General features: G+C 46.6%; 1 protein-coding gene across 4 annotated transcripts in view; it reads left to right on the top strand.

The window, feature by feature from the left end:
* The window catches only part of PRXL2A (peroxiredoxin like 2A), a 47,168-nt gene extending 40,663 nt beyond the window's left edge, over nucleotides 1-6,505 (top strand). For all 4 annotated transcript variants that reach the window (XM_047073053.1, XM_047073057.1, XM_047073054.1 and 1 more), the window contains 3 exons: nucleotides 1,224-1,364; nucleotides 2,011-2,175; nucleotides 5,750-6,505. In XM_047073053.1, coding sequence (XP_046929009.1) covers nucleotides 1,224-1,364; nucleotides 2,011-2,175; nucleotides 5,750-5,863 — 420 coding nt within the window. In that variant the 3' untranslated portion in view covers nucleotides 5,864-6,505. The remainder of the gene's footprint in view (nucleotides 1-1,223; nucleotides 1,365-2,010; nucleotides 2,176-5,749) is intronic.
* The last annotated feature ends 11,029 nt before the right edge of the window (nucleotides 6,506-17,534 follow it).

A 17,534-nucleotide genomic window follows, 5' to 3' on the forward strand; every position in this document is an offset into this window, starting at 1 on the left:
GGAGTAAAGGACCCAGGAAGAAGGAGTAAACCCTTGCGTCTCACACACAGGTGGTCTTTGACCACAGCAGACCTGTAGTCCTCTCTACTGTAGGGCAAGGTTTGCAGAAAATACTCACTGAAGCTCTTGATAAATCATGGTGAATTCTGCTTCATTAGCTATCTTTGTGTGTGTGTGTGTGTGTGTGTGTGTGTGTGTGTGTTCTAGAAAACAAAAGATTAAAGGTAGTTGCCACCATACGGCACCGCATTTGTATTGGAGGCAAGTGGGCTGCTAGTTCTTTAATTCTGACACCAAATGGGAAGGATTTGTTGTTAACAGTGAAGATTTTCCATGATGCACGTGGTTTCCTTTCTTCATCCAGCATGTAATTCGCGAGAATCAGGATGTCTGTGCTTACCAGTTCAGCTGTGTTCTCCCACTATCCGCCTTCCCTGTCGGATCTTTCCACCTGGTTCCTAGTACCTTCCGCGTCTTCAGCCATGTGCTGGGCACGGAGGGCTACAAGAAACGGAAGATGTAGTTTCTAACTATGAGACACAGTGAGGAACTTAAGTGACAGTGCCCAACTTGGCGGTATATACACAGACTCAGTTCTGAAGAAGTCCGCAAGCAGGAGAGATTGGGTACCCACAGAGAGCTGGGGCTCTAGTCCAGGCTCCACTAGCCAGGGAGAACTTTCAGTGCAGGGATGGCTTTCTGGGGGTGGTGATTGGAGCAGGAGAAAAAGGAAGGGTGTTGCAGTCGGGGGAGCCCGTTGAGCGACGGTACGGAGACAGCTGTTCCCCCGGACGGAGGGGAGTTTCTGTCAGGCCCCTGCGCTAGTTTGGTCTAGTGCAGGGGAGGGGCTGGGAGATGAGGTGGGGGAGAAGCATTGTTGCTGCTACAAGCGGAGGACCGTGTCTGGGTGCAATCTCTTAGCTATCGGCTGCTCCCCAGGCCATGGTTAGGACGCCTGTAACAGGAGCCTTGCCTCTCCTTCCCACCGTGGAGAAAACCAGAAGCTTGGGCTGAGGAGGGGACCTAACACCCTACAATGGAGGCCTCGTGCCCAGCTGGGACAGGCTTACGCTGGGCTACACAGGCCGCAATTGTTTTGGGCATTGTTGCTTTTGTTCTTCTGCATTCAGTGCCAGCCACGCTCTGGGCCTGTAGGGAAGTGGGTGTCGGTTGGCTGCAGAGCCACCCGAATTTGTGCCCCTGACGTTCCCTGTCTTCTGCAGGAGGCTGCTGACCTGTCCTCCCTGAAGCCCAAGTTGGACGAGCTGGGAGTCCCCCTGTACGCAGTGGTGAAGGAGCAGATCAGGACTGAAGTGAAGGACTTCCAGCCTTACTTCAAAGGAGAAATCTTCCTGGACGAAAAGGTCCGTGTGCTGTGGGTCTGTGGACACGGACTGGTGGGGCTTGTGCTCAGGTGTGGGGAGTTCATCGGCCCAGGGTATGTCTGGCCTGGAGCTGGAAGCTGGCCTCCCTTCCGGCCGCCCTGAACTCAGAGAGGCTCGCCCAGCCCTCTGGGCAGAGCATGATGGGACACTTGACGGGTGTCCTCTCGGGTGTTACTTGAGCCCTTCCTGAATTGTGGCCTGGGCATGGAAGCCTAGGAGATCGCCGCAGCCCTGCTGGGCTCTCGCACCGTGCAGGTGAGGGCCGGCACGAGCCCCTTAATTCACTGCAGCCATGTTTCCCCCCTCTCTGCTCTCACCCATGCAGGATGTCGGACTGTTCCCACCCTATGGACACAAGAGCCCTCCACATGTCTAGCAAGGGGTCAGAGTCAGAGCGGGCTCGAGTTTGTCGAGTGTGGGTCCACCCCACAGCTGGAAGCTGGCCCTGGCAGGGTTGTCTTTCCCTGGGCAGCCAGGCAGGAGCCGCGTGTGTGTTAGGGTCGGGGAGGGGACGTGAAGCAGCAGACTTTGCGCCTTTGAGAACGTCCTGTCGGGAAGCTTTTCTCCTGGGGGGCGGCAGGCATACGGGCTGCTCACAGGGGCTCTGTCTTTCTCGCTCTTGCAGAAAAAGTTCTACGGTCCCCAAAAGCGGAAGATGGTGTTCATGGGATTTGTCCGTCTGGGTGTCTGGTACAACTTCTTCCGGGCCTGGAACGGAGGCTTCTCTGGAAACCTGGAAGGCGAAGGCTTCATCCTTGGGGGAGTTTTTGTGGTGGGGCCAGGAAAGCAGGTAAATTCCTTGCGTTCACGTGTGGATCTGTGGGTGTCTGTGTCTGTGGGAACCAGACCCTGATGGGGGTGGTGACTTCCTGTACTTGGAATCTTGTGGTTTTCCGTCCAGAAAACCGGGGAGCATGGGAGGGGAGAGGGAGGGGAATTAGCATTTGTCACCCATCTGTTCTTGAGTCACCTCACCCTCGAATCTCCTCACTCATCACAGTGATTTCCTGAGATGGTCCGGAACTTTCGCAGGCAAGTAACTTGGCCTGAGAGGGGCGGGTGAGCACCCGCAGGAGCACAGCTCATCAGCACTGCCAGGGCCTGCACCCGGCTTTTCTGATGTCAAGTTCTATCGTCTGCACTTGAACAGAAGCAGAGTTTTTATTCTGTCAAGAATGTATTAGCTTGCAGTTTTCCCAGGCCATCGGGGATGGACAGTAGAGAAAAGTAAGAGAAGGAATAGAAACCGGCCTAATTAGGGGGAGTAGCAAAATGTGGGAGGCGACAGCACTTTTCCCTGTGGAGCGCCGCCCCGGAGACGTAACAGGCTTCTCTGCAGACAGGCTGCTCTGGGCCCTGGCTCCGAGGATCCAGAGGCAGCACGGGGACCCTGTGCACCCAGGAGGCAGGTGGTTGGGTGCTCCGCAGAGACTACGGGCAGCCTCGAGCTCTGGTGACCCCCTGTGCTGGGAGGCAGTGCCAGCAGGTGCCTGCCAGATGCAGAGCAGGGGTGGGGTGAGGTGAGTGCAGCTTCAGGGCCCTGACTGGTGGCCCGACCTCAAGTCCTGTCTCTGCCAACTTTGGGCATGACATTAACACTTGGCCTTATCTGTAAAAAGATGGCATTGTCTGCATTGGTGAATCTCACTACTAACATTAATAATTGCGTACCCTTCAGGGCACCCGGGTGGCTCAGTTGGTTTAGCCTCCAGCTCTTGGTTTCGGCTCAGGTCATGATCTCACAGTTTGAGAGTTTGAGCCCCGCGTCAGGGTCTCCCCTGATGGTGTGGAGCCTGCTTGAGAGTCTCTCTCTCTCCCTCTTTGTCTCTCTGTGCCTCTCAAATAAATAAATAAACTTAAAGAAAAATAAGAAATAATTTCTGGGCACCTGGGTGGCTCAGTCAGTCGAACTTCCGACTTTGACTCAGGTCATGACCTCACAGTTGGTGAGTTCGAGCCCTGCATCGGGCTCTGAGCCTGGAGCCTGCTTCAGATTCTGTGTCTCCCTCTCTCTGTCCCTCTCCCAGTTGCACGCGCCCCCCCCCCCCCAGATAAACATTAAAAAAATGTTTTTTTAATAATTTCTTATTTTTCTCAATATGGGAGGAATAAAAGCTAGTGGGAATAGAAATCCTTAATTTTTAAGCTTTACTTCTAATCTCTTTCTTTTAAACCTTGGTAACTGCTATTGCTTGTCTGTATTAGAATCTAGCATGGGTTGATGTCTGATTTAACATGAACCTATTTGCTTCCTTTCTGGTAAATATATTAAAGTGTCTTAGTGATCATGGCTGCCAGCAAGTGCCTCCTAGTTCTGGGTCCTCGTGTACATGATCTCATATCTTCCTCACAAGCAGTCTGGGATGTTAGGTATTTTTATTCCCATCTACACGTAAGGAAGTGAAATATGAATGATCTGAAATAACTCAGCCGAGAGCTACACAGCTGCTTAGTGGTACAATGGAAATGGAACTCGGGAACTCAGATACGTCCTGCTCCAGAGACCCCACTGGTCCCCTGCCCATAGCCTCTCTTCAGAGGTGGCTCCAAAGACCCCTTCCAGATGCCCTTGCACTCAGGCCACCTGCTGAGAGGCTCAGTGGCTCAGCTTCTTCCAGCTCTGGCGCTCTGGGATTCTTTCCTCCTCCTTGCCTCTACCTTCCCTCAGCCTGCAGGGCAGGGCTTAGGTCACCTGGAAGCCTTCTCTTGCCTGGCAGTGACTCATCTGGTGCTCACAGGCTCCCCAAGCCTGGCCGGCACATTCCCTGTGTTGCTAGGTGTGTTGTTTGACTTTGTTGGTGCTTCCCGAGGTCCTGCCTTCTTCCTTCCTGGTGGAAGGTGGCCTGGGCGGGCGGAGCTTCAGGACTTGCCTCCGTGTTTCTTTCTTCTTCCTTCTTTTTCTTTTTTGTTCAAGTAGGCTTCACGCCCAGCACGGAGCCCAATGCGGGGCTTGAACTCACGACCCTGAGATCAAGACCTGAGCTGAGATCAAGAGTCAGACACTTAACTGACTGAGCCACCCGGGCGCCCCTACCTCTGTGTTTCTTGAGGGCAGAGTTTTTGCGGTCCCACTGAGCCAGCAGCCACTCAGTGGGGATTTCCTTTGGAATAATAGTCTTTAAAGCACACTTACTTTAAAGAAGTAATGTGTTTTCAACATAGCAAATTTGAAAACCCCACAGAAAGTGAGGAGAGCCATTCTGTCAGCTCAGCCACCATGCACAACCCATTAGAACAGCACAGAGCTGAGCTGAGAGGCCTTTTATTCTGTTTAGTTTAGAAAATGGTGTCTTACTAAACGAGGTACTCTTTTTTTCATTTAATGGTGTATCATGAACATTTTCCACGTCATCACATATTCTTCCTCAGTATTTGTAGTGTCTGCATATACCGCTTTATTAAACATGTAAATAGAGCTTCCCGATCTGTTTCCCTGTGGTCACCACAGTGTGGTGGGACTTTCTGTTTTTTTAAAAAGTTTGTACCAGGGCGCCTGGGTGGCTCAGTCGGTTGAGCATCCGACTTCAGCCCGGGTCACGATCTCACGGTTTGGGAGTTTGAGCCTCACGTCGGGCTCTGTGCTGACAGCTCAGAGCCTGGAGCCTGCTTCAGATTCTGTGTCTCCCTCTCTCTCTGCCCCTCTCCCCCTCATGCTCTGTCCCTTTCTCTCAAAAATAAATAAACGTTAAAAAAAATTTTTTAATAAAATTAAAAAGTCTGTATGAATAATGGTACAGCAAACATATTTGTTTGTTTATTTATTTATTGTTTTGGTTGAGTTCCCTGATGTCATGGGTCAAAGAACTTGTTAACAAGGATTCCTCGATACTGATCTCAAACACGCTGTTTTATGTTTTTTACCACTTTAGGGTACCTTGGTATACTCTGTCTCAGAGCATTTTGCTTCACAGTATCAGGAGCGGCCTCTGGTTTCTTAGGAAAACTGAAAAGAGGGTCTGTCTCCCTTTTCAGATGCTCATTCAACCCCTGCCAAAGCCTGACCTCAGAGCTCCACCTCCACACCTTGAGGCTTTTTGTTTCTCTGGAAGCTCATCCTGTGGAAACTCTCTTTTTCTGGCATGTTCGTTTACTTCACTTCTGTCTGTAGAGCCTTCCCTGGTCACCCCACTCTGTTTAATCACTCCTGACTCCCTCCTTCACTCCTGACTGTGCTGCTTGTACAGTCCAGCCGTTGTGAGGTAGCCTTCCCTGGTCTGTCTTCGCCCCCAAAATGGAACCCTTCAAGAACAGAGCCAGGCCTGATTTGGATCTCTAGTCCCTGCCGCCCAAGCTGCCGCTCATTGTCTGTGTCATGAACGAGTGACTCACAGTGAGGACTGATGTTTCCTCTTGTTTCTTTTCAGGGCCTTCTTCTTGAGCACCGAGAAAAAGAATTTGGAGACAAAGTAAACCTGGCTTCTGTTCTGGAAGCTGCTAGGAAGATCCAACCACAGACTTCGGCCTCAGAGACAAAGTGATTGTATGAAATTGCCCAGCTCAGGGATAACTAGGGGCACTCACCTGTGTCATGGGATGTGTTATGGCTCTACTCACGTCCCTAGAGAGTTAGAAACCCACTCATGCCATGTTCTCAGTAGAGATCATTAATGTATTTTACTATTGTGCTCCGTTTAGGCCCAATAAGGCAAAACAGCCCCCAAACAGGATTGATAAAAATCCAAGAAACCAGTGAGAGTTACTTCAGCTGAAACCTGGAAAATATGAGGCTTACTGTTGACTGCTGCCCCTCCTCACAAATGTACCTGGCATGTGAGTGCTATTTACAGTGGTTTTTATTTTCATGTCTTCAAAATTCTAAGAAAAGTTGATTGACTGAAAGATTCAGGATATAAAGGCTTCAGGCTTGTGTGTTCTCCATTAATGACCTGTTATACGCCATTAAAGTAATACTCATATAAAAGAATTGAAGTGCTCTGGGTGGCTTGATAAAAGTAAATTATAAAGTGAAATCTATGTTTTTCATTGTCTTCCGTTCTAACCTCAGAGGTTTGTTTTTCTAGAAGAAATGATCATCTCTGGCTCTAATAAAATTACCTATCAGAAATTGCCTGTAATACAAGTCTTTCTGATAAACCTAACAATAAAATTATTCACTGTCATGATGGCTGATTTAAATTATTGGTGCCAAGTGGAACATGGAACATGAAAAATCAGCATTCTCCATGTATACGGGGGTAAAGGTGGTGGGGGGGGAGCTCCTCTAGTTCTGGTGCTCTTAAGAGGTTTGCAGACCACCAGAGAAATTCATTCTGTCCTTCGTGTTAGTGATTTTGCTGTCCTTCGGGGAATGACTTTGGTATTTAAAATTGGTAGCTGCTTTCCTACTGATAGTCTTTCAGCCTAATTTGGTGAGTGAAGAGGAGAAGGGCCAGAGAGGATGAAATCTAATTAATTTTATTTTATTTTATTTTTAATGTTTGTATTTATTTTTGAGACGAGAGAGAGCATGAGCAGGGGAGGGGCAGAGAGAGAGGGAGACACAGAATCCGAAACAGGCTCCAGGCTCCGAGCTGTCAGCACAGAGCCCGGTGCGGGGCTCGAACTCACGGAGTGTGAGATCATGACCTGAGCTGAAGTTGGACACTCAACCGACTGAGCCACCCAGGCGCCCCGAAATATAATTTAATTCATTACTTTGTTACGTAAGTATGAGGTCAGCAAGAGCCCGGAGGGGGGCTCTGCCCTGGGTGGCTGCTCAAGGCACCAAGTCTGCCCTGGAGTAGGAAGGTGGGGATGGGAATCCAGAGAAGAAGGGACCAGGGAGCAGACCGGCCAGGAGGGGGGGAGTCAGTGTTTACCCAGGAGAGCAAGAACGGAGACAGGGTCGGAGATGCGGCTGGGAAGTAGGAGGGCATCAGCAGTGAGTGCAGAGTAGGTAGTGGGTTCGAGACTGAGGCCGTGCCTGGGTCTGACTTCACGCAGCAGCGGCAGCACGGTGTGCACACGGCCTGCGAAGGGCTGGGCTCCTGCAGACTTTGAGATAACACCTTCAGTACTTGACCAGGGTCCGCATAGTGACTCAGTCCCCAGAAGCCGTGCTCCTGGGACCCCAGCCACAGACTTGTCACTCAGACGAGAATTCCCCGGTGTCTAGAAAACACAGGATTCTGACACAGTTCTCTTGCAACTGAAGAAGAGTAGAACCCGCAAGGACACGGCGGGGATGGGCGCACGAGGACAAACCTTACTCCTTCACCCAACTGTTCGCTGCCGGGTGTTCCTGTACAGTGTGCTCTTCTCTCGAACCGGCGCGACTTTATGACTGAGTCACAAAGTCGGCTCCCGTTCTGCTAGACCTTGGTGACTGAGCAGAGCTCTGACCTTTGGCCCCCTCACTAGTGCAGTGGGCATCATGTCTCCTGCCTGCCATTAAGGGCTGTTTCTAGAAGTCATTGAGGGGATGATGTGTGCAAAACGATGCTTCTCCAACTCTAATGTACACGGAGATCACCTAAGAGTCTTGTTAGAATGAAGACAAAGAAAAGCCGGATGCTAGTTAAAGGCAGGAAAGACAGGTTTATTCAGTGACCACTGCAGTAGGGGAGAGGCCTCCACGTAGGACTGAGCTCCACTGGGCTCTGTGCAGAGGTAGAGCAGAGACTGGAATTTTATTTTATTTTATTATTAAAAAAAATTTTTTTTAACGTTTATTTTTGAGAGAGAGCACAAGCAAGGGAGGGGCAAAGAGAGGGAGACACGGAATCTGAAGGAGGCTCTGGGCTCTGAGCTGTCAGTGCAGAGCCTGACGTGGGGCTCGAACTCACAATCCACGAGATCGTGACCTGAGCCTCAGTCAGATGCTTAACCAACTGAACCACCCAGGCACCCAAGACTGGAATTTTAAAGGGGGATGTAGTGGGGGGGGGGGCGAGGCAGGAAACAAACAATGGCTTGAGCAGAGTCAGAGAAGTGGAAAGCTACTGAAAGTGGGTGGTGGGGATTGGTCAATGTGATTAGGCTATCTGTGTCTGCTGACTTGCTAGCTTATCGTCAAGTTAGACTTCTGCTCTCCCACAGAGACTGGGAGACGGAGCCTTATCTGTGTTGATGGTTATGTTTCAAAGAGATGAAGCTCGGGTCCTTGAAACAGACACTCCTGGGTTTCAGGAGATGCACAGACATCTCAAAGCGACAGAGAAAGGATTTACAGTTGTAAATTTTTTTAAGTGAAGGTTTTAAGAAAAGGGAGGGCAGAGGGCTATGGTCAGGTGTTTGGCTGAAACAAATGGTATATTCTTTTGTCAGCCTTCAACATTTCTAGGCAGGGACTCAAGGGAGGGCTGGGTTGTCCCAGGGAAACAGTCTTCTGCTGCTAGAAACTACACTAGTGTTTGTTCAAGTCTCCTAGTGGGGGAGGCGGGTGGACAAAATCGTTTGTGCTCTAAGTTTTACAGTTCTCAAGACTGGGCTGAGGCTGGAGTTCCTGTATTTCTTTCTTTTTCTTTTAAAGTTTATTTTGAGAGAGAGGGACAGAGCGAGCGCATGAGCGTACAAGTGGGGGAGGGTCAGTGAGAAGGAGAGACAGAATCCAGAGCAGGCACAGCCACATCAGTGCAGAGCCTGATGGGGGGCTTGAACTCGCTAACCATGAGATCATGACCTGAGCTGAGATCAAGAATTGGACGCTTAACCGAGTGCGCCACCCAGGTGCCCCTGGAGTTTCTGCATTTCTAACAAGCTCCTGATGGTTTTGGTGTTCTCTGAGTCCATGGCTCACACTCTGAGAAGCAAGAATCTAAAAATCCCTACAAATCAAAGGTTATTAATATCCAGGGCTTTGGGCTTTGAAGCTTCAGCAGCCTTTGGCAAGCGTTAATTAGCAAGTTCCCTTTCCATTATTTGAAAAGGAATTGACAGTCCGTAATCAAACTACCCAAGAGAATCCAAGAAACTACCCAAGAGAATCCAAATCTACCCAGCTAGAAAGCTGATAGTTCTCAATATGGATACACAGTAAAGCCACTTGGGGAGGTTTAAAAAAAGTCTGATGCCTGTTCACACCCCCCAGGTCCATTACATCAGAATCTCTGTGCTAGGACCCAGGCAACAATATTTCTTTTTGTTTTTTTTTAATGTTTATTTATTTTTGAAGGAGGGGGACAGAGCGTGAGCAAGGGAGGGGCAGAGAGAGAATGGGAGACAGAATCCAAAGTAGGCTCCGGGCACCGGGCTCTGGGCTCCGGGCTGTCAGCATAGAGCCCGATGCGGGGCTCCTACTCACAAGCTGTGAGATCATGACCTGAGCCGAAGTCTGATGCCCAACCGACTGAGCCACCCAGGCGCCCCCAGGCAACAATATTTCTTAAAGGTACAGGATGATTCTGTGGTAGGGTCCCCTCCCTAAGGAAAGGAAAACAAAAACTCACGGCAACCTGGCTATAAGTGACAACATCCCTCACGATCTTGTAACATGAGACCACTTAATCAGACTACATGTTTGTGTGTTACCATATATGGGAGACAAAGTCGAAAATATATATAAAAAAAAAAACTACGCCACGTGGTGTTTGGGGCTCAGTTCTTTGGGGCTCAGTTCTTTGGGTACGAACCCAACTGAGTGGTGCCAGCAGGAATAAAGTTGCTTCCTGGAAAGAAAAGCCTCGGTGTCACGACTCTCTGTGCGAGAATCCGGCTACAGTTCCAAATGGTAGTCAAGGTTGAGAACCATCCTCAAAGAGCTCAGTGTCAAGTTTGAAAGACCAGCACTCACACCTTTAGGAGAACTTCCCAGAACTAGGCTGCTCTTGATAATCTCTGATGAGTTCGGAAAGTAGACTTCAGGTGGCAAGGATCAGGGACTCTTTGGCCGTGGATGTGGGAGGTTCTGGCTCCCCCCACACACAAGGTGGGAATTTGGATAAAGAGGTCATTTCAGGGAGGATCAAGTCTCTGAACCAAGATGTAACCAGAGGAAAGGTGAATATAGTAGGTGTGGGAGGACAGGGAGGCGTCTGATCTGTTTTGCTCACCTGATTCAATGTCTTCTTGCCCAATACACTGATTTCTCAAAAGCACTGCTCTTTTTACATGGATGACTATTTTAAAATTAAACTATTTCACTGGGGGTTGAGGGGCACGTGGAAAGCAGTGCCTGTTTTCCCAGAACCAGGCATAACTGGGGTGATGGATGGCTGGGGGGGGGGGGGGGCTGGTAGGGAAGGTGAGCTGCAAGGAAAAGGCTGTAGGGGGTTGTGAGTGTAGTGCGTAGATTGAATCAGAAAGTCCAGACTGAACAGCACTTCTCAGCCCTGGCTACCTTCCCTCCATTTTCATTTGCTTATGTCCCATGGGGCAAGCAGGCAGGTATATATTTGTGAGTTTATGTTTGGGAGGGGAGGGGAAGGATAAGTTGTCTTGTTCTGTGTGATTTTTTTTTTTTAATGTTTATTTTTGAGACAGAGTGGAAGCAGGGGAGAGGTAGAGAGAGAGAAGGAGACACAGAATCCGAAGCAGGCTCCAGGGTCTAAGCCGTCAGCACAGAGCCCGATGCAGGGTTCAAACTTATGAACTGTGAGATCATGACATGAGCTGAAGTCGGATGTTTAACTGACTGAGCCACCCAGGCACCCCTGTCTTGTTCTGGTTTGATCCCTCAAATCTTTTTCTAGGTTTAAATGAGAAGGGTCTCTTTTGAGGTTAGTCTGTATTTAAAGCAGTGACCATAAAGGATGATCGTGGGAGGCATCCTTGGATTTGTGGGGGGGGGAGGGGTGGAATCCTTTCAAGGTCATGCTTTGTCCCTGGTATACCTGGGTTATGTAATGATGGTCCAGGGCAACCCAACAAACTCCTTGAAAGTATGAGTCAGTTCTCATAATTCAGTATGAGCGCAAGGAGTGGTGGGATGGGTGCAGTACTGGGGACAGCTGGCCAGAAGGGCCTCTTTCATAAAGTGACATCTGGGCAGACACCTGGGAGAAGTAAGAAAGTAGGCCTTGTTAACCTTTAAAATAAGTTTTTATCAGCAAAAATGGATTTGTTCGGGAATAGTAGAGACTTGCAACTCATGACACACAAGTGGTGGCAAAGCCATAGGCAAGCCCAACAAACAAGAGAAAGGAATGTTATTTTATGGAGAAGAAGGAGGAAGTTAGGAGGGGTTGTTCTGAAGTAAAATCCCTTGGAGAAAAGCAAGGGCTCAGAGTGACCATGTTTCTCATTGGCTGAGTTGCAAGAAGTAGTCAATTTCTTGTAGGAGATGCAGTATACATCTTTTCCTGTTGGGGACTGAAATTGATGATTCTTTCCTCTTGTGGATTCTGTTGCGAGTCTGTAATTGACCATTTTTCCTGTAATTGATGTTGAGCGGTCCGCCCCTCCTTCTAGCCTGCTAACTCTACTTAGTGAGGTTTCCTTTTATTAATTTTCACAGTCTTATGAATATTGGAGGAAGGACATTCCAGGCAGAGGAAACAGCAACTACATACAAAGGCCCAGCAGTGGGGATGGGATTGTTATGTTCAAGGGACAATAAGAAAGCAGGTGTGGCTAGAGCAACACGAGTAAGTGCGGAGAGGTAGGCGGAGAGATGATAGAAATGCACGCCACATCGTTCTGGCAGGTCACGGTGAGAATTTGTGAATTCTACCAAGAGAGATGGGAATCCATTGGAGGGTTTTGAGAAGTGGAGTAACGTGATCTGATTTATATTGTCCTGACTGCTTTGAGACAATAGGTTGCAGAAGACCCAAGGTTCCACCAGGGAGACTGGGATGCTATTCACAAAAATCCAGGCGAGATAATGGTGGGTAGAGCCAGGTGGTAGCCGTAGAGGGGTGAGAAATTGCCACACATCAGATATATTTGAAGGCAGAGCTAAGAGGATGTCGGGAACACCTGGATGTGGGATGGAAGAGACAGTCAAAGATGACTCCACGATGTGGGGCCTGAACAACTAACTGCATGTGAATTTTGCAGTAGAGGGGACAGAAAATGATGGGGTAGAGGAAAGGCTTTCATGTGCTACAACAGTTACAGTGAATGAACCAGAGGTATAAATCAACTCGGGATGCATCAAAACAACGCTAGGGTGAAAACCAGGCTTCCAAATGGTACACTCAAAAGGATGCAATTTTCATAAATTTTTAAGACATGTTCAACAGTATTGTTTTGAGCTCCATACATATGTAGTAAAGTGTGAAAACACACATGGAATGATTAAAGAGTGTGCAGTCAGGGTTGAGCACCATCTGGTTGCTTTACCCTTTAAAAAATCCTATTGCTCGGGACCAATCCTCGGCCAGTTAAACCAGAATCTCTGGGGATGGACCCAGGGCATTTTTTTTTTTTTTTTTTAAGCTCCCTGGGGATTCCGCTGTGGTGGTAAGGTGGAAAACCACTGCCTTAAACTGAGCAACAATTGTGAAATCTGAGAAGCACAAGGAATTTCTTTTTTTATGCCTAAGCCTTGGACAGAGTATCTGTTTTATTTATTTTATTTTATTTTATTTTATTTTATTTTATTTTATTTTATTTCATTTTATAAAAGTTTAGGAGTGCCTGGGTGGCTCAGTCGGTTGAGCGTCTGACTTCAGCTCAGGTCATGACCTCACAGTTTGTGAGTTCGAGCCCTGTGCTGGGCTGTGTGCTGACAGCTGGGAGCCTGGGGCCTGCTTTGGATTCTGTGTCGTGTCTCCCTCTCTTTCTGCCTTTTCACCACTCACACACACACACACACACTCTCTCTCTCTCTCTCTCTCTCCAAAATAAACATTAAGAAAAAATTAAAAAAAAAAAAAAAGTAACCAAAGCTTTGATGAGAAATGTTTCTCGTTTTGGAAGTACTTGCTCAGGGCTGGTCCAGCCCTAATTAGAATGGGAGTGGGAGAGACCAAGTCCCTGGAAAGGCCTCTCTGGATGTGTCTGTAGGAGAGCTGTCTGCAGAGCTTTGCCCCAGCACACGATGCTTCTACCCACACTCTTCATCCAGCAAGGTGTCCTGGTTCTGCTTCCTACTCCAAATGCTCCTTAGCACAGATCAAATCAGTTAAATTCTTGATCCTACCCCTCACTTTATAGGAGGAAACCAGAGTTCTTGGGAGATTGTAATACAAGACTCAACACTGGTCAGGGGCAGCTTTCTTACAGAAAAGAGCTCTAAGTTAAGCCTCCAGAGCTGGACCACTACTTTGCCACAAAACCTTGGGCGGGTCTCTTCCTTCTGTGGGCCTGTTTCTCCAATTGTACCATGTAGAGACTATTCTAGACTCGGTAGCCACAGGCCCTATAGCTCCATCATCAGGACCAAACCCACTGCCCAGATCTCTGTATTATTCCATCCTCCATCAGATCAATGAATTGCACATTCCAGGAAAGCAGAGAAACGTTGGTCTCATTCACTCTGGTTTCCTCAGCAGCTAGGACAATGCCTGGCACTCAAAAATAATAGACCTTGGGGCACCTGGGTGGCTCAATCGGTTGAACATCTGACTTCGGCTCAGGTCATGAACTCATGGTTCATGAGTTCGAGCCCCATGTCAGGCTCTGTGCTGACATCTCAGAGCCTGCTTCGGCTTCTGTGTCTCCCTCTCTCTGTTCTTCCCCATTTCACACTCTGTCTCTCTCTCTCAAAAATAAATATTTTTTTTTAAATTAAAAAAAAATAATAGACCTTGGGTGGCATGACAACTGTAAGCAAAGTTAAAAGACCAACAAACTGGGGTGCCTGGGTGGCTCAGTCAGTTAAGCGTCCAACTTCGGCTCAGGTCATGATCTCGCGGTTCGTGAGTTCAAGCCCCGCGTCAGGCTCTGTGCTGATGGCTCAGACCCTGGAGCCTGTTTCAGATTCTGTGTCTCCCTCTCTCTCTGACCCTCCCCCATTCATTCTCTGTCTCTCTCTGTCTCAAAGATAAATAAACGTTAAAAAAAAAAAATTAAAAAAAAAAAAAAGACCAACAAACTACTGGGGAGCCTAACCCGATGCAGTTTTATCAGAGCCTAACTGACACAGGAGAAGAGAAATACAGTAGTCCCCCTTATCTGTGGTTTTGCTTTCTGCAGTTTCATTTACCAATGGTCAACCACAATCCAGGAGCGGATGATCCTCCTGAAATGTCATCAGATAGTCAAGAGAAAACCTCACGCTACATCACTGACCTCACTTCATCCCATCATAGGTATTTTGTCATCCTACGTCATCAGAAGCAGAAGGGTGAGTACAGTGCAGTAAGATATTTTGAAAGAAAGAGACCACATTCATAGCATTTTTATTACAGTATGGTGTTATAATCATCCTATTTTGTTATTAGTCATTATTGTTCATCTCTTACAGTGCCTAATTTATAAATTAGACTTTATCATAAGTATGTATGTGTTGGAAAAAACACAGTATATATAGAGTTCAGTATTACCCATGGTTTCAGGTATCCACCAGGGGTCTTGGAACATATCTCCTGCCAAAAAGGAGGGACTACCTTACCTAACTCCAGCAGGCTCTAAGTTTCCATGTGGGAGAAGGGAAATGCCTCACTGCGACCCACTGTCGCCATCCTGTGCCACCTACAGGGGTCGGGGAGGGTTGGGATGTGCTAAGAAGCACGTGTGAAGTCCACAGTCCAGAGGCACAGGCTCAATAAAAGAATCATACTTAATCATAGGACTATAGAACACTGTCCCCTGCCAACACACACACATTACTGAATTTTACTACCACCATTTACTAAAGGACTGTTCCAGCAATTCCTTTTACCCAGTACATCATGTCCAGCCATCAGGAAAAAATGACAAGGTCTGCTAAATGGGAAAAGTCCAAGTTTGAAGAGACAAAATGAGCATGAGGATCAGACTCAGATATGGTAGGGATGTTGGAATTATCAGATTGGGAATTTAAAACGACGACGATTGATATGCTAAGGACCCTAATGGATAAAGTAGACTGCATGCAAGAACAGACAGACAGTGGAAGCAGAGAAATAGAAACTCTAGGAAAGTATAAAAAAGGAAAACTGGAGAGAAAAAACATTGTAATAGAAATGGAGACTGCTTCTGATGAGCTCACTGGGAGACTGGACACAGCCGGGGAAAGAACCTCTGAGCGTGAAGATTCCTCAGGAGAAACTTTCCAAACTGAAAAGCAAAGAAAAGAGACTGAAAACAGTGGAACAGAAGATCCACGAACTGTGTGACCACAAAAAATGAGGTATAACACAGGCATAATGCGAATACAAGGAGAAGAAAGAAACAAGCTGAATATTTGAAACTCTAATGACTGAGAATTTCCCCCAGATTAATGTCAGGCACCAAACCACAGAACTAGGAAACCCAGGGAACACCATGCAGGATAAATGGAAAACAAAAACAAACAAAAACCACACACAACAAAACAACAACAATAAAAACCCTACACCTGGGTATATCATATTAAAATTGCAGAAAGGGAAAAGTAAAGAAAAAAATCTTGGTACATCACAGGAAAAATACCTTACCTATCAAAGACCAAAGATAAGAATTACACCTGACTTCTCCTCAGAAACCATGCAACAAGAGAGTGGAGTATAGTTTTTCAAGTGTTGGGGGGGAGAAAACCACCACCAGCATAAAATTCTGGATCCTGTGAATTATCCTTCAAAAATGAAGGAGAAATTAAGATTTTCTAAGACAAACATAAATTGAGGGACTTTTCGCAAGTATATCTGCTCTAGAGAGAAGGAAAATGATATAGATCAGAAACCCAGATTTATATGAAGAAAGGAAGAACATCAAAGGAATAAGTGAAGTTAAAATAAAAACATTTTTCTTATTCTTAATTGGTCTAATAGATAGGTTTGTTCAAAAAAAATGGTAACATTACATTCAGTTATATATGCTCATGTATAAGTAAAATGAATGACCCCAATCATGTAGTAGATGGGAGGGAAGAATTAGGATTATTTTGTTATTATAAGGAACTCACGCTGCTCATGAAGTAGTAAAGAATTATTTGAAACTGGACTTGTATTAGTTGCAATTGTATACTTCAAACTCTAAGACAATCATTAAAAAAAGTAAAAAAGGAAGGATAACTCATCTACTAAGAAAGAGAAAATGGAATCATAAAATGCTCAGTTAAAACCACAAAAGGCAAAAACAAGTGGAAGACAAAAATAGGAACAATAACAAAAAAGGCAACAAATATAATAGATATTAATCCAACCATATCAATAGCCACTTTAAATACAATGGTCAAAATACGCCAAGAAAAGATATTGTCACAGGGGCGCCTGGGTGGCTCGGTTGGTTGGGCGTCCAACTTTGGCTCAGGTCATGATCTCACAGTTTGTGGGTTTGAGCTCCACGTTGGGCTCTGTGCTGACAGCTCAGAGCCTGGAACCTGCTTCTGATTCTGTGTCTCCCTCTCTCTCTGGCCCTCCCCAGCTCGCTCTCTGTCTCTGTCTCTCTCAAAAATTTAATTTAAACAATTAAACAGATATTGTCACAGTGGATTAAAAGGCAAGACCCAATCATATGTTACCTACAAGACACCCACTTTATATATAAAGACATGTATACATTAAAAGTAAATAGGTGGAGAAAGCTATACCAGGCTAACATGAATCCAAAGAAAACAAAAGTAGCTGTTTACTTTCAGACAGAGCCAACCTCAGAGCAAGGAAAGTTATCAGAGATCCATCAACTGGATACAATGGACATCTATAGACTGCTTCATCCAACAGCAGCAAATACACATTTCCCCCCAGCTCACACAGAGCAGTCACCAAGACAAACAGCCAAGGGCATAAAACACAACTTCACAAATTTAAGAGAATAGAAATTATACAATGTCTGCCCTCAGACCATAGTGGAATTAAACTAGAAATCAACAACACAAAGCTGGAAATCCCACAATGCTTGGAGATTAAACAGTGCTTTTCTAATTAACATATGGGTCAACGAAGAAGTCTCAAGAGAAATATGAAAATATTTTTAGTTAAGTGAAAGTGAAAACAAAACTGAGCAAAATTAGTGGGATGCAGTGAAAGCAGTGATTAGAGGAAATTTCTAGCATTGAATGTATATATTAGAAAAGAAGAAAGATCTAAAATCAATAATCCAGGCTTCTATTTTAGGAAACTAGAAAAAGAAGAACAAATTAAATCCAAAGTAAGCAGAAGAAAAGAAATGAAAATTAGAGTGTAAATCAGGAAATTGAAA

The sequence above is a fragment of the Lynx rufus genome, unplaced genomic scaffold, assembly GCF_022079265.1.
Source record: "Lynx rufus isolate CCGP_SWC_20201006 ecotype Redwood Valley unplaced genomic scaffold, mLynRuf1.p SCAF_11, whole genome shotgun sequence".
Lineage (NCBI taxonomy): Eukaryota > Metazoa > Chordata > Mammalia > Carnivora > Felidae > Lynx > Lynx rufus.